At 47.0% G+C, this 15,262-nt stretch overlaps 1 protein-coding gene across 1 annotated transcript; it reads left to right on the top strand.

The window, feature by feature from the left end:
• Positions 1–673: 673 nt before the first annotated feature.
• LOC126176325 (chondroadherin-like protein) lies at positions 674–14,595 on the top strand. Its single transcript, XM_049923475.1, has 2 exons — positions 674–795; positions 13,612–14,595. Exon 2 carries the CDS (start codon positions 13,612–13,614, stop codon positions 14,593–14,595), a length of 984 nt encoding a protein of 327 aa, XP_049779432.1. The 5' UTR covers positions 674–795.
• The last annotated feature ends 667 nt before the right edge of the window (positions 14,596–15,262 follow it).

Here is a 15,262-nt window from a genome sequence, read left to right as displayed (position 1 = left end):
ATCGCGATAGGCTACAATCCGACTTTTATCAAAGTCGGAAACGTGATGGTACGCATTTCTCCTCTTTACACGAGGCATCACAACAACGTTTCACCAGGCAACGCCGGTCAACTGCTGTTTGTGTACGAGAAATCTGTTGGAAACTTTCCTCACGTCAGCACGTTGTAGGTGTCGCCACCGGCGCCAACCTTGTGTGAATGCTCTGAAAAGCTGATCATTTGCATATCACAGCATCTTCTTCCTGTCGGTTAAATTTCGCGTGTGTAGCACGTCATATTCGTGGTGTAGCAATTTTAATGGCCAGTAGTGTATTTTATATTAAATCCTAGGCAACTACGCTAAATGTGTTATATTGAAAGTGGGAGTAACAGAAAATTGTACTGGGTGGTGGAGGGGAGAGGGGAGGAGCGAAACTAAGAAACTGTGATTCCCGCTCCGGCAACTCGACCCTGAATCCTACCCACGTTGCCCGTGGGCTGGCGTGCGACAGCCTCGGCACTCGACAGTAGACGGTGCCCGCCCCACCCCATCCAGCAGTCTGGAAGGCGCCAGACGCATCCGGGGGCAGGGAGGGAGTCGAGAGGCAGCAAAGTTTTCCGCGCGTTTATCTGCTCCAGAGCAAATATTTGTCTTGGCCGCGCTCGCTGTTCGGATTCCTTTTTTTTCGCACGCGGGCACGCAGCAGCTTTCACGCATGTGCGTGTGGCGTCGCAGTGCCAGTCTCGCTCCGCTTCTGTCGCCGCCGAGGTGCTCCGCCCGCTGCCGTACCACGCCACGCACGACCTGTCGCTCCAGGTAAGGTACCAGCGCCCGCTGCCCAGCTGGGGCGTCACCACGCGATGGCGCGGCGCACTGCTTCTACTGTGCTAGCCGTCTCAGCGTGTTAATGGGCTGCTGCAAACGGAAAATTCATGTCTGATCAATGACTTTGAAAACAGAGCTGTTCGCAATCAGGCCCAAGCGACTCAACCCGCCACTCTGGGGCGCCGAGGAGAGAGGAGAGCCTCTGGTGCCACAAACTGTATGATTTCAGCACAGGTTGTATCACAACCAGCAGAGCCCGCTTTGGGCACCTAGCTTGGAGAGGCGCTCAAATGCAAGATTTGTATACAGTGCGCTTTGCAGCTAACAGCAAAAGCTGACCCGTCTATAAGTGCGCGAGAGGAAAGGGGGGCGCCAAACGATAAGTCGTTGTGTCGAAAAATGTTCTCGGAACCGGACCTGTTTGCAGCCTATCTGATGCCCGTCATCAGATTCTAGTGTACCTGCAGGGTGTAGACCACTTGTTCCCTAGCTTGCTAGCCACTATATGGCAGGATTTAATGAGACATTATTTCGTGAACAGTGGACGTCGCCACAGTTACGACACTGGTGCCGGCCGGTGTGGCCGTGCTGTTCTAGGCGCTTCAGTCTGGAACCGCGTGACCGCTACGGTCGCAGGATCGAATCCTACCTCGGGCATGGATGTGTGTCATGTCCTTAGGTTAGTTAGGTTTCATTAGTTCTAGGTTCTAGGCGACTGATGACCTCAGAAATTAAGTCGCATAGTGCTCAGAGCCATTTGAAACATTTGAACCCAACCTAGGGGAAATTACCCCCCGAGGCGTAAAATGAAATTTTCTGAGGGCTAAAAACTAAACGATTCAATTCTTTCTCATTCACGAAACTGAACTATTTTCAAACAATTATTACTATTCACACAATTTTGTAGTGCTCCAATACTGACTGTATAATTTAGCAATAATTACTTTGAGAATCAGTAGCATTAATGTAGTGGAGGTTACAAGTTCCTCACATAGTCTACTCACTACGCACGTATGTTGTGCTTTGTCCCGTACATCACTGACGATAAAAGTGAGACATATAGGTAACAAATGCTAAATATCTCACGAAAATATTTTCTCCAGTTGTAGACAGTGCCTGCAGTAGTCAATAAATTGTAGATAGTACCTGCAGTAGTCCATTGCTTCATTACTTGCTTAGAAACAGATAAACGAATTAATTGACAGTAAAACACAGCAGTAGCTACATCTAAATCTACATTTATACTCCGCAAGCTACCCAACAGTTTGTGGCGGAGGGCACTTCACGTGCCACTGTCATTACCTCCCTTTCCTGTTCCAGTCGCGTATGGTTCGCGGGAAGAACGACTGCCGGAAAGCCTCCGTGCGCGCTCGACTCTCTCTGATTTTACATTCGTGATATCCTCGGGAGGTATAAGTAGGAGGAAGCAATATATTCGATACCTCATCCAGAAACGCACGCTCTCGAAACCTGGACAGCAAGCTACACTGCGATGAAGGGCGCCTCTCTTGCAGAGTCTGCCACTTGAGTTTGCTAAACATCTCCGTAACGCTATCACGCTTACCAAATAACCCTGTGACGAAACGCGCCGTTCTTCTTTGGATCTTCTCTATCTCCTCTGTCAACCCGACCTGGTACGGATCCCACACTGATGAGCAATAGTCAAGTATAGGTCGAACGAGTGTTTTGTAAGCCACCTCCTTTGTTCATGGACTACATTTTCTAAGGACTCTCCCAATGAATCTCAACCTGACACCCGTCTTACCAACAGTTAATTTTATATGATCATTCCACTTTCAAATCGTTCCGTGCGCATACTCCCAGGTATTTTACAGAAGTAACTGCTACCAGTGTTTGTTCCGCTGTCATATAATCATACAATAAAGGATCCTTCTTTCTATGTATTCGCAATACATTACATTTGTCTATGTTAACGGTCAGTTGCCACTCCCTGCACCAAGTGCCTATCCGCTGCAGATCTTCCTGCATTTCGCTGCAATTTTCTAATGCTGCAACTTCTCTGTATACTACAGCATCATCCGCGAAAAACCGCATGGAACTTCCGACACTATCTACAATAAGGGCTACTATAGGGCTGCAAACATTATTATTATTATTATTATTATTATTAGTCATTGTTGTCAGACACAACCCATTAACAGCCTGAAGTCTTCCAGTTGCTGCCAGTTCAGACGTAAGGAGTGCAACCAAGTGATTTACGAATTATGAATTATGAATTAGTGCACACATTTTAAACAAGTGTCTACCCTCACTGTGGATAGTTAGCTTTCTTATCTGAGAAGGAGTTGTGGATAGCACTTGCAATGCACCACGAATTCCTTCATCATTCATTCACACACACACACACACACACACACACACAACACACACACACATACATGCATGCACATACACATACACAAACTAAATATCATTCATCTTTCATCGTTTTTAAAAATGAAAGTGTTCCTACAAGAGTCTTTCAGCCTACAGTTTAGTTAGGTGTTACAGTTCGTGGGGGATGGGGGGGGCGGGGCAACAGATGGCGGGTAAGCGGGAGGGGCGGGGTCAGTCATAAGTAATGTTCTAAGAAATGTTGGGAAGCACTAATGTAGACGATAATTGTTTGCAGCGTACCAAGGTGTAGAGCAAGTCGAGACGAAAAGTTTGATGCAAGACGCTTGTAGTCTATTAAATCGGCAACCTACCACAAATTCGCCTATAAAATCAACCCAAGCTACAGTACATGCGCGTCTTGCGAAATCTTCGATATTTTCTCGTTCTCTTCTCGCAAACTATTGGTCCTAGAGAAAAAAACTTAACAGGACCATTTTGTATTAAATTTAATGTTTAATTTTATACTGGGATACGTTTCCGATAGAAGCCGTGGTTTTTGAGTTACTCAAAATCAACGAACGGGAGTGACCTTCAAACGTACCCCCGCCGCCACACTCCCCCCTTACCGGTCACGATTTTTGTTTGGTGTTTTGTTCGTGGCACCCCCCCCCCCCCCCTTACCAACGTGCAAAGGTCTGCGACTTCGTGAATTACCTCCCCTAACGACCCTTTCTGTCTTCATTAAATAAGTTTCATTGACGCCACCAGCTTAATCGGCTGTTTCGTTAACATCGTTAATTTAAACATTCCTGTTAGGGAAATGAAAGAAAAATGACTTTTATAAAAATTCTGCGTAATCTAATTACAATTGGATCGAAAATTAAGCGTTACAAACACCATAGTATCGTAATAAAAAGGCTACCTAAACTAATGTATTTTTTCATTAATTTTATGCTGTAAAATTTGTCAAAATTGTGAGATAAAATTTACATAAATGTCAATTTTACAATTTGTAAGTGCACAGGTGAGCCGGTGGCGTAATAATAGCCCAGTCAATGAAGACCAAAAAAAGACCGAATATGCGAAATAGTTCATGTGGTCACAAACTTTTGTACGATAATAGGAGGGAGTACCATGAACAAAATCCCAAACAAAAATCCTGAACAAGAGGGATGAGTTTGAGTGTGGAGTGCATTTGAAGTTCACATCCGTTCGTTTTGTTTGAATAACTCGAAACTCGCGGCCTCTAGCGTAAACGTATCCCAGTACAAAATTACACTACGTTGAATATCCTATAAAAAAAAGGCCCTATTAATATCTCCTCTAGGCCCAATAGTTTGAGAGAACAGAGTGCGAGAATATTGGAAACCTGGTGCGATGGGCATGCGCAGTAGCTTGCGTTGTATTTGTGGTACCTTCCCGACTTGATAGATTACAAGCGTCCTACGCCAAATTTTTCATCTTAACTTCCTCTAAAGCACTGTGGTACGTTGAAAAAAGTTATCATGGACCATAATCCAGTGCAGGTTATATTTCTAACTGCTGAAAGGACAAACAAAAATTTGATTTTAGATATTTCATGTGATTATTGACTGAATTTAAAAATTTAAAACGCTGTTACAATCTACTCTTTAAGAGGTACAATCTTACGTTAAAAGTTAAGCGCAGTAGGTCTGGTACTAAGGTTACAGAGTGTTTAACGCCTTGAGGCAGTATACCTCACGCTGTCCGTATTACTCAGGTTATATTCATCCTGTGTTTGAGAAAGAGATTACTTACCGGCTTCCAGTAAACTTTATACATAATTTCAAAACTTTACGAAACTTTTTCTCACCGACACCTCCAAACAATAACGAAAGGAAACAAGTTTATCGCTTACTACATTTTCGCTGTTTATAAAAATTCAGCATTAGGCAATACGTTTTAATTTATTACTTCATTAGCGGTAACTCAGTTCGCAACACTCTTGCAGACAGTATCCACAAAAACAAATGGCTCTTAGCACTATAGGACTAAACTTAGAACTACTTAAACCTAACTAACGTAAGAACATCACACACATCCATGCCCGAGGCAGGATTCGAACCTGTGACCGTAGCAGCCGCGTGGTTCCGGACTGAAGCGCCTAGAACCGCTCGGCCACAGTATCCAGACATACCACTGAATGTACCTGCAATATTCTATCATTGTACGACCCAGTTCGAGAGGTACGACGTAACAAACATTGAAATGCGTGGAAAGCTAGCTTTTTCTTAGAAGGGAGCGCAATTTAGCGATAATATAGTCATCCAGTGTTTGGCAATCAGAGCGCTTAGCAAGTCCCATCAAACTTTAAACACAATTTCGAACCCTTTCCCTAAGCGTTTCATCGATTATATGCTGTACGTCAAATATTTAACTCAATAACTTGTTTTTGAAGTAATGAGACATTTGAAGCTGTTTTATTCGCGGGGGTTCGATATTTTAAGGAATTTTAAGATTTAAGAGCTGGGGTTGGGGGAGTTATTGAGGACTGACGTAGTGTCGTTAGGAAGTCATGCGACTTGTTACATCTTTACTGATTTTCTTTCATGTATTCGGAAAAAAAATTTCACATTAGCGATTCCGGCAAGACATTGCTATCTACAAACATGGTATGAATATTTTTCTCGCCGGCAGTATTCTAGCACCGTATTTTAGTAGTTAAATATGATAGGGAGCACAACCGCTACTAGTTTCCGAAACGAAATAATTTTTCTTCGTAGGCTCGGTTTTTATTTGAAAGGAGTACTTCATTTCAAACAGAAAAATGGCGTGAGCGAGAAAATGTCTTCTTTTAAGCAACTACTTTTTAAGACTACGCAAACCGTTTCAGTTCACGATAATGTGCACTGAAATGCACATATATATTGGTAAAATTGTTTTCACGTTGTTCACGCATACAAAACCATGTTCGTTGGTCGTTATACTTACACTTTGGCCCAGAACCCTCACATATATGTTGGCAACGGCCTTGCCTCGTTGGTAAAACCGACTCACACGCGGTCACCGAAGTTAAACTACGCTGGGCTTGATTTTTACGGGAATGGGTGACCGTCCGAGGAAAACGGGATGCTGTTGGCTGTTGGACACTCAAGTCACCAAGTGGCCTCCAGTTGAAACCCTTGCACCAGGATGGTGTGCCAGTGGACATTGTTACATGTCGCGTAAAAGACATCATGGTGTGTTATTTGAATAAACTGTTTCGTCACTACTGGCCAGGTTCGAACTAATGGTCATTTTCAGTTTTCGTGTATATACACCCATCAAAAAAAGTTTTGCATCACCTCGGTTCCGAGAGATCTGGAACCTGTACAGAAAATTCGAACAGACATCAATATAAATATCATTTCCGCCCTTTTTATTGCTCATGAAAACCACACATCGCATGTTGTACCACTATACAGCGAGACCTTCAGAGGTGGTGGTCCAGGTTGCTGTACACACCGGTACCTCTAATACCCAGTAGCAGGTCCTCTTGCATTGATGCATGCCTGTATTCGTCGTAGCATACTACCCACAAGTTCATCAAGGTACTGTTGGTCCAGATTGCCCCACTCATCAACGGCGATTCGGCGTAGAGCCCTCAGAGTGATTGGTGGGTCACCTCGCCCATAAACAGCTCTTTTCAATCTATCACAGGCATGTTCGATAGGGTTCATGTCTGGAGAACGTGCTGGCCACTCTAGTCGAGCGATGTCGTTATCCTGAAGGAAGACATTCACAAGATGTGCACGATGGGGGCGCGAACTGTCGTCCATGAAGACGAATGCCTCGCCAATATGCTGCCGATATGCTTGCACTATCGGTCGGACAATGGCATTCACGTATTGCACAGCCGTTACGGCGCCTTCCATGACCACCAGCGGCGTACGTCGGCTCCACATAATGCCACTCGAAAACAGCAGGGAACCTCCACCTTGCTGCACTCGCTGGACAGTGTGTCTAAGCCCGACCGGGTGGCCTCCAAACACGTCTCCGACGATTATCTTGTTGAAGGCATATGCGACGCTCATCGGTGAAGAGAATGTGATGCCAATCCTCAGCGGTTCATTCGGAATGTTGTTGGGCCCATCTGTACCGCGCTGCATGGTGTCGTGATTGCAAAGATGGACCTCGTCATGGACATCGGGAGTGAAGCTGCGCATCATGCAGCCTATTGCGCACAGGATGAGTCGTAACACGACGTCCTGTGGCTGCACGAAAAGCATTATTCAACACGGTGGCGTTGCTGTCAGGGTTTCCCCGAGCCATAATCCGTAGGTAGCGCAAAACGACTGCGGTAGTAGCCCTTGGACGGATTGAGTGAGGCATGTCATCGGCAATTCCTGTCTCTCTGTATCTCCTCCATGTCCGAATAACATCGCTTTGGTTCACTCCGAGACGCCTGGACACTTCCCTTGTTGAAAGCCCTTCCTGGCACAAAGTAACAATGCGGACGCGATCGAACTGCGGTATTGACCGTCTAGGCATGGTTGAACTACAGACAACACGAGCCGTATACCTCCTTCCTGGTGGAATGACTGGAACTGATCGGCTGTCGGACCCCCTCCGTCTAATGGGCGCTGCTCATGCATGTTTGTTTACATCTTTGGGCGGGTTTAGTGTCCTCTCTGAACAGTCAAAGGGAGTGTGTGATACAATATCGAGAGTCAACGTATATCTGCATGAGTTCTGGGAACCGGGGTGAGGCAAAACTTTTTTTCGATGTGTGTATGGTCATATATGTTTGATAATTATGATGTGGTACAAACTGACCAGTAGTGACAAAACAAAACTTAAAGAACACACCCTCAGCCGAACCATGACGTCTTCTACGAGATGTTTTCTTTAGCTTTCGACGGAAGTTTTTGTAAAAATTCATACCACGTTTGTTGGTGAAAATAACTTTCTGAGATGGGAAATGTAAAGCTTTTTTAAAAAAAATAATTATATATCCTGAATAAAGGAGAAACTTTTACATCTTTTGTTCGTAACGGAATCTGACGACGACCATTAGTTGGAAATAACTATTCGGAAAGGTTGTGTAGTATAGTTACGATCTTCTCGATTGGGCATTTTGACGAAGCGTCCAATGTGTCGAGAATGGTGCTATGAAGTCCTAAAGGGACCCATCGGTATCAACATCCTAGCTCCCACAACACAGCTACATGTAAATTTATTTTTAACATTCCGCATTATTTTGAATCAGTGGATGTGGTTTAAGACTCCGACAATTTGGCCGAAACAGCAATCAGTAGCTATACATTTTCTTGTCGTATTCATTCTCCTATGAGGTAGGTTTCAACCCATCGCAGCTTTATCATAAGATCTGGAGAAACGGTTAAATTTGACACGGCGGTGCTGACCTAAGTAAATTACGCCTCTTTAGGTAGACTGGATGTAAGTACACTTTCACCAGTGTCGTAATTGTGGCGACGTTCACTGTTCACGAAATCATGTTTCATTAAATCCTGCCATACAGTGACTAGCAAGCTGCCGACTATAAATAACGTCTGACTGTTATTTAGTCCTGGCCATCTCCTATTTGTGAAGCAACCTGAGCCCAAAGGTTAGTTTGATCACTGTGGTTCTTTTCTGGCACGATCCTACTGACGGTGACATCTGCTTTGCCTCACTCAGACTCTGAATTGATTAATCCAGCGGAAACCGAGCGCCACGCTTTTTGATTTGTTGTTCGGCACTTACCACAAAGCCATCAAGCCACACGACAGAAGGTCCAGAATGTTGGTATGATGGAACTGGCCACGATGTATCAGTGTCGTTGACACATAACTGTGTTTGATTACGGTAGAGATAAAGATACATCCGTCCAGTGTGATCCGGTCGGTTAGCGTCGCATACTAGAGAAGGTAATGGTAAAATGATCTCATTAGTTCAGTGATCGCTGTATGAAGCAGAAATCTACAGATAACTGTCCTTGAAAGCTGGTCCCTATTTTGACCGTCGCAAAAATTACTCAGTCTACGGTCACCCAGAAACAGAGCATTTAGTGACTTGCAACAAACTTTACTCATAATTTTAAACCTTTTAGAAACTTCTTCTCGCTAACAGCGTAACAAAATGAAAGGAAAAAGTTGATGACTTACTGTATTTTGCTGTTCTTACAGTAAAACTTCAATATTAGGCATGACGTTTTAATTTAGTACTTCTTTACTACTAATTCTATTCGCAACGCATTTTGTAGACAGTATCCACATATTCCACTAAACGTACATGCAAAATTATAGCACTGCACAACACGTAGCTCTCAAGATGAAACGTCTTATACATGAGAGTCCTGTTCTTTCAAAAAATGGCTCTGGGCACTATGGGACTTAACATATGTGGTCATCAGTCCCCTAGAACTTAGAACTACTTCAACCTAACTAACCTAAGGACATCACACACATCCATGCCCGAGGTAGGATTCGAACCTGCGACCGTAGCGGTCTCGCGGTTCCAGAATGAAGCGCCTAGAACCGCACAGCCACACAGTCCTGTCCTTTAAAGAATGGGGTTGGGGGGGGGGGGGGCGATATGTTTACTGGGTCTACTAGAAACGGACGTGATCTGTGGATCGGTTCTAATTCCATTTTTGTAGATGGATGTGATCTGTCCTCTTTTCTTACCACAGAAAACCTATCTGATCTAGAAGAAACTGCGCTAAACTGTGACCAATAGCGGCATGATTCACTCGCAAAGTCTGTAGGGAACTCGACAGCAACTCCAAGCTCTGTTTCCAGCTACCCTCTGTGGAAGAGTGAACGAGACGTAGGTTTTCTGTACATCTGATCGCAGAGCGTTGGCTGCTAAAGACGAAGGTCCACTTCTATTCCTGCTGCAGCACAAAGATGTAATCTGTCGCGAATTTTCATGTTGTGTGCTGGTCTGCGGGTGTTGACCTCGATAGCTTTGTTTACAAAGGCGGCGTGGGATAGCCGAGCGGTCTCTGGGCACGTTGCCACGGTCTGCGCGGCTCCCGCCGTCGAAGGTTCGAGTCCTCCCTTGGGCATGGGTGTGTGTGTTGTTAGTTTAAGTAGTGTGTAAGACTAGGGACCGATAACCTCGGCAGTTTGATCCCACAGGAACTTACCAGAAATTTCCAAACATTTGTTTTCAAGGCACTTGTGTAACTCTTCACTGTTAAATGGTTACGCAGTCTCTAGCTTACGCAGTATTCCCGTATCACACAGAGACGTAAACAGCGGACAAGCATTTCAAAAACGCCACGCGGTACGCTGAAATCGCCAAACGCCATCTGAGCTCCAATAGATTGTGTGACGTACAATACGTGTAACACAGCTTTTTTATTTCTAGTACTTATCTTCACTTATTTTTTCCGCAGTACAAGTCAATCCTCCGGTCATTCTCCGCGCAGATTTCGCAGTACTAGCTATTGCGTTTGAAGCTGCGCTATTTGTTGTGACAGGTGTTACGTTTCCCGCAATTCTTATATAGTGTCTGTTTATCATTTCCGAGTACATGAAATGTATTCGACACAAATTTTCATAGTCGTCATTCCATTACGCGGTTGATGGTAGTCAATATTCGCAACTGCGAATACATTTCATGCATTTCGTGATGGCTGTAGTCGCAGCAGTACATGTTCCTTCGGGCACATATGCATTTCAGAAGGAACATCACATCGTCAATCGAAATAACGCAGGCGCTGCAATATCGTATTTCCTAGTACGAAAACGAGGCACTACGCATTGCGTTACATCGATAAAGATGTTGAGTTTCCCGTATTTCTACATATAGACATACATGGATCAGCCAGAACATTATGTTCACGTACCTAATAGCCAGTACGTCCACCTATGGGACAGATAAGAAGAGGCGATGCATCGTGGCATGGAAGCAGTAAGGCCTTCGTAGGTCGCTGGAGTGAATTGACACCACATCTGCACACGAAGTCACCTAATCCGGTAAATTCCTGGAAGGGGGGCGATGAGCTCTGATGAAACGTTCTACCACATCCCAGATGTGTTCGATCGGGTTCAGATCTGGCTAGTTGCCGGGCCAGCACATCAAATGGAACTTGCCACTGTGTTCCTCGAACATCTCCATCACACTCCTGCCCTTGCGACATGGCGCACATTACATTGTTAAAAAATGCAACAGCCATCGCGAACCATGATCGTGATGGAGGGATGTACGTGGTCTGCAACCGGCCTACTATACGCCTTGGTCATCACGGTGCCTTGCAAGAGCTCAACTGGACTCATAGGTACCCACATAAAAGTTTGCCAGAGCATAATGGAGTCGCCGCCAGTTTGTCTCCGTCTCGCAGTACAGGTGACAAGGAGCTGTTTCCCTGGAAGACGATGGATTCGCGCCCGGCCATCGGCATGATGAACAAGATATCGGGATTCATCAGACCGTGCAACGTTCTGTCACTGCGCCTACATGCAGTGCCAATCGTCATGTGTCCATTTCAGTTGTAGTTGCTGATGTCGTAGTGTTGACATTGGCACATGCATGGGTCGTCGGCTGTGGAGACCCATCGTTAGGAGTGTTTGGTGCACTGTGTGTTCAGACACACCTGTACTTGGCACGCCATTAAAGTCTGATGTTAGTTCCACCACAGTTCGCCGTCTGTCCTATTTTACCAGTCTGCCCAGCCTACGATGTCTGACGTCTGTAATGAGGGGTGGCCGCCCAACCCCACGACATCTGGACGTAGTTTCACCTTGGTTTCGCGACGTGTTGGAAGATACTCACCATAGCACTCCTCGAACACCCGACAAGTGGTACAGTTTCCAATATGCTCCTGCCGAGCCTCCAGGCCATCACAATCTGCACTCAGTCAAACTGAGACAGATCATTCGCCTTCCCCATTCCACATTCGGACAGCACGCTCAGTGATACTACATGCACCGTGCGTGTGTCATTCCTTACCAGGTGACGCTGCTATCACCGGGACGGGTTTATATCGATAGCAGGTCGGTGGTCGTAATGTTCTGGCTGATTACCGTATATTCCATAAGTCATTGTATAGTACATGGCTAGACTACTTTCTACCGCTGCTCGTCATCATATAGTCTCAGTCGCAGGTAAAGCAGGTGGCAGACTTCACTTGCTAGAATACTAGGGAACGGAAATCAGTCTACAGAGGAGATTGCTTACAAAATACTTGTAGGACACACCCTAGAATATTGCTTAAGTATATGGGACTTGTGTCAAACAGGACTAACTGAGGAATTCAAGACAGACGTATAATGTCGCAGAGAAGCCTGCTTACGAAGTTTCAAGAACCAGCTTTAAGTGAAGAATCTGGACGGATACTATAACACCCTACGTATCGATCCTGTGGGGATTTTGACGATGAAATGAGGCTAATTACAGCGGCACAGATGTCTTTAAGCAAGCATTCTTCTCCGCTCCATGCGCGAATGACGGAGAAAGAAGTCATAATAAATGGTAGGATGATGAGCACCCAGTGCTGTGCACTTCGCAGTGGTTTGCAGAGTACAGATGTAGATGGAGATGGATTTTGTAGATTGCAATATCGCTCTGCCGTCTATCACAAATGCTGTTTCCACAAATTTTCTCTATTTCGCGAGAAGCTCGTCTTCTTCCCTTCAAGGATAGTAATGTCCACGCCTACAACACAAGGAAAAAATGGACTTCGTTACTGGAGACTAAATCTGTCATTTCAGCGTCTCAGAATGGAGTTCAATAACTAGGCAGAAATACTCGTACTTTTATCACTCGCCCAGTAACACAAAATGTCTGACAGGTAAAGTATCAGATTTTAAACCTAGCCTAAAATAACTTCTTCTGGAAAATTCCTTCTATTTTTAATCAAAAGCTGGTAGAACATGTAGCGAAAACAAAAACTAATTTCAAGTTTGTTCAAAAAATGGTTCAGATGGCTCTGAGCACTTAATTACTGAGGTCATCAGTTCCCTAGAACTTAGAACTACTTAAACATAACTAACCTAAGGACATCACACACATCCATGCCCGAGGCAGGATTCGAACCTGAGACCGTAGAGGTCGCGCAGTTCCAGACTGTAGCGCCTAGAACTACTCGGCCACACCGGCTGGCCAGTGTAAGTTCGTTACCAGTTACATTGAATGGTTAAGTTGTTATCAACCTGAAGGCTGTAGAATGAAATTTTCACTCTAGAGCGGAGTGTGCGCTGATATGAAATTTCCTGGCAGGTTAAAACTGTGTGCCAGACCGAGACTCGAACCCGGGACCTCTGCCTTTCACGGGGAAGTGCTCTACCGACTGAGCTACCTGAGCACGACTCACGCTCCATCCTCACAGCTTTTATTCCACCAGTACCTCGTCTCCTACCTTCCAAACTTCACTGAAGCTCTCCTGCGAACCTTGCAGGAAGGTGCTTTTGGCCAGTACTGTTCCTCACTCGATTTCCTCGACACATCCGTTAATAATTTATTACGTGCAAATAGTGCGCTCAGATCAGTGCGTTTACCCCGACAATTTGTGTCTCGCAGATGTTACGTATCGCAAAGTCGCTGCCGCTGCTGCTGCTGCTGCTGGCGTCGTGGGCGTCGGCCGCTCCGGCCGTCGTCTCGGCGCCCCTGTCGATGACGGCGTCGGCGTCCTCGTCTTCGGACGAGTCCGAGCTGGCACCGTCGCCGTGCAAGGCCTACTGGACGTACACCGGCTCCAAGGCGGACTGCCGGGCCGCCGGGCTGACCGACCTGCCGGCCTCGCTGGACCCGGCGGCGCAGCAGCTCGACCTGTCCGACAACAACCTGACGGCGCTGCGCAACGGCTCGCTGGCGGCGCTAGGGTTGTCGGCGCTCGAGCTGCTCGACGCGGGCGCCAACGCGCTGACCGCCGTCGAGCCGGACGCGTTCCGCGGGCTGCGGCTGCTGCGCACCGTGCGCCTCAGCGACAACCGGCTGCGCGGGCTGCACGCCGACACGTTCGCGCACAACCCGCGCCTGCAGGAGCTCTTCCTGGACGGCAACCCGCTGGCGGCGCTGCCCGCCGACGGCGCCTGGCTGCGCGTGCCGCTGCTGCTCGTGCTCGACGCGTCGCGCTGCGGCCTGGCCGCGCTGCCGCGCCGCGCGCTCGCCGCGCTGCCGCACCTTCGCGCGCTCTACCTCGCGCGCAACAGGCTGCGCGCGCTGCCCTCCGCGCCCGGCGCCTTCGCCGCCTCGTCGGCGCTGCTCTTCCTCGACCTGTCGGCCAACCGGCTGCGCGACCTGCCCGCCGGTGCCTTCTCCGGGCTGGGCGCGCTGCGCAGGCTCGACCTCCAGGACAACGAGCTGCGAGCGCCGCCCGCCGCCGCCTTCGCGCCTCTGCGCTCGCTGGCGCGCCTCGAGCTGGGAGGCAACCCGCTGGCGTGCGACTGCGCTCTATACCCGCTGCGCTCCTGGGCAGCTGCGCGCAACCTGTCCGTGCGTGCGCACTGCGCCGCCACCGGTGCCGCCTGGACGCTGCTCGACAACCTCGACTGCCCGGCCTGAGCCGCCGCGACACCACACACTACCCGCCGCCACTGCACGTCTGTCCGGCAGCAGCTCCCGGCGGCTACTCAGTCGAACGGTGCCTCACTTTCCTTTCGCCCACACCGCTCGTCTTTCATCCATTCCATTTCGAGCATTGTGTAAACAGTTTCCATTACAGTGCAACCCGTTACTCTCCCTCTACTGGATGCTCCTAGCCGACATCACTCTCTAACACTCTGTAGCTCCATTTCTGTACCACATTCCAGCCCGTATCTCTCATTCGCATATTTCCCCAGTGGCAGTTCCTAACACGTATTCGACTGCCTCACTTTCCTCTTTATTTCTTTTCTGTCATTTAAATGGTTCCCATTAGAATGTCATTCATTGCTCAGTCTACTGTGCTTTGAACCCATTCTGATTTCTCACAAAGGTGCTACCCTCCAAACTTCACAACCTTTATTCCTACAAAAAATAGAACACGTTCTTCCATTGTACGTACATTTGCCCGACGTATTCTCCAAAAGTAATATGAAAGCACTGTCTACTTCTGTTTACGTCTGCTTTTTCTATCCCTGTAAGTTCAGGCACCTTGAAATTTCTAAAGAATTGTCAGTGATTCACCTCTGAATGTGTACCCTGCATACAGGAACAAAAGGTTAGTGAATAGTTTTAAGCAGTGACTACA

The sequence above is a fragment of the Schistocerca cancellata genome, chromosome 3 (genome assembly GCF_023864275.1).
Source record: "Schistocerca cancellata isolate TAMUIC-IGC-003103 chromosome 3, iqSchCanc2.1, whole genome shotgun sequence".
Taxonomy (NCBI): domain Eukaryota; kingdom Metazoa; phylum Arthropoda; class Insecta; order Orthoptera; family Acrididae; genus Schistocerca; species Schistocerca cancellata.
Note: the sequence above shows the minus strand (reverse complement) of the source record. Positions and strands in the feature narration are given on the sequence as shown.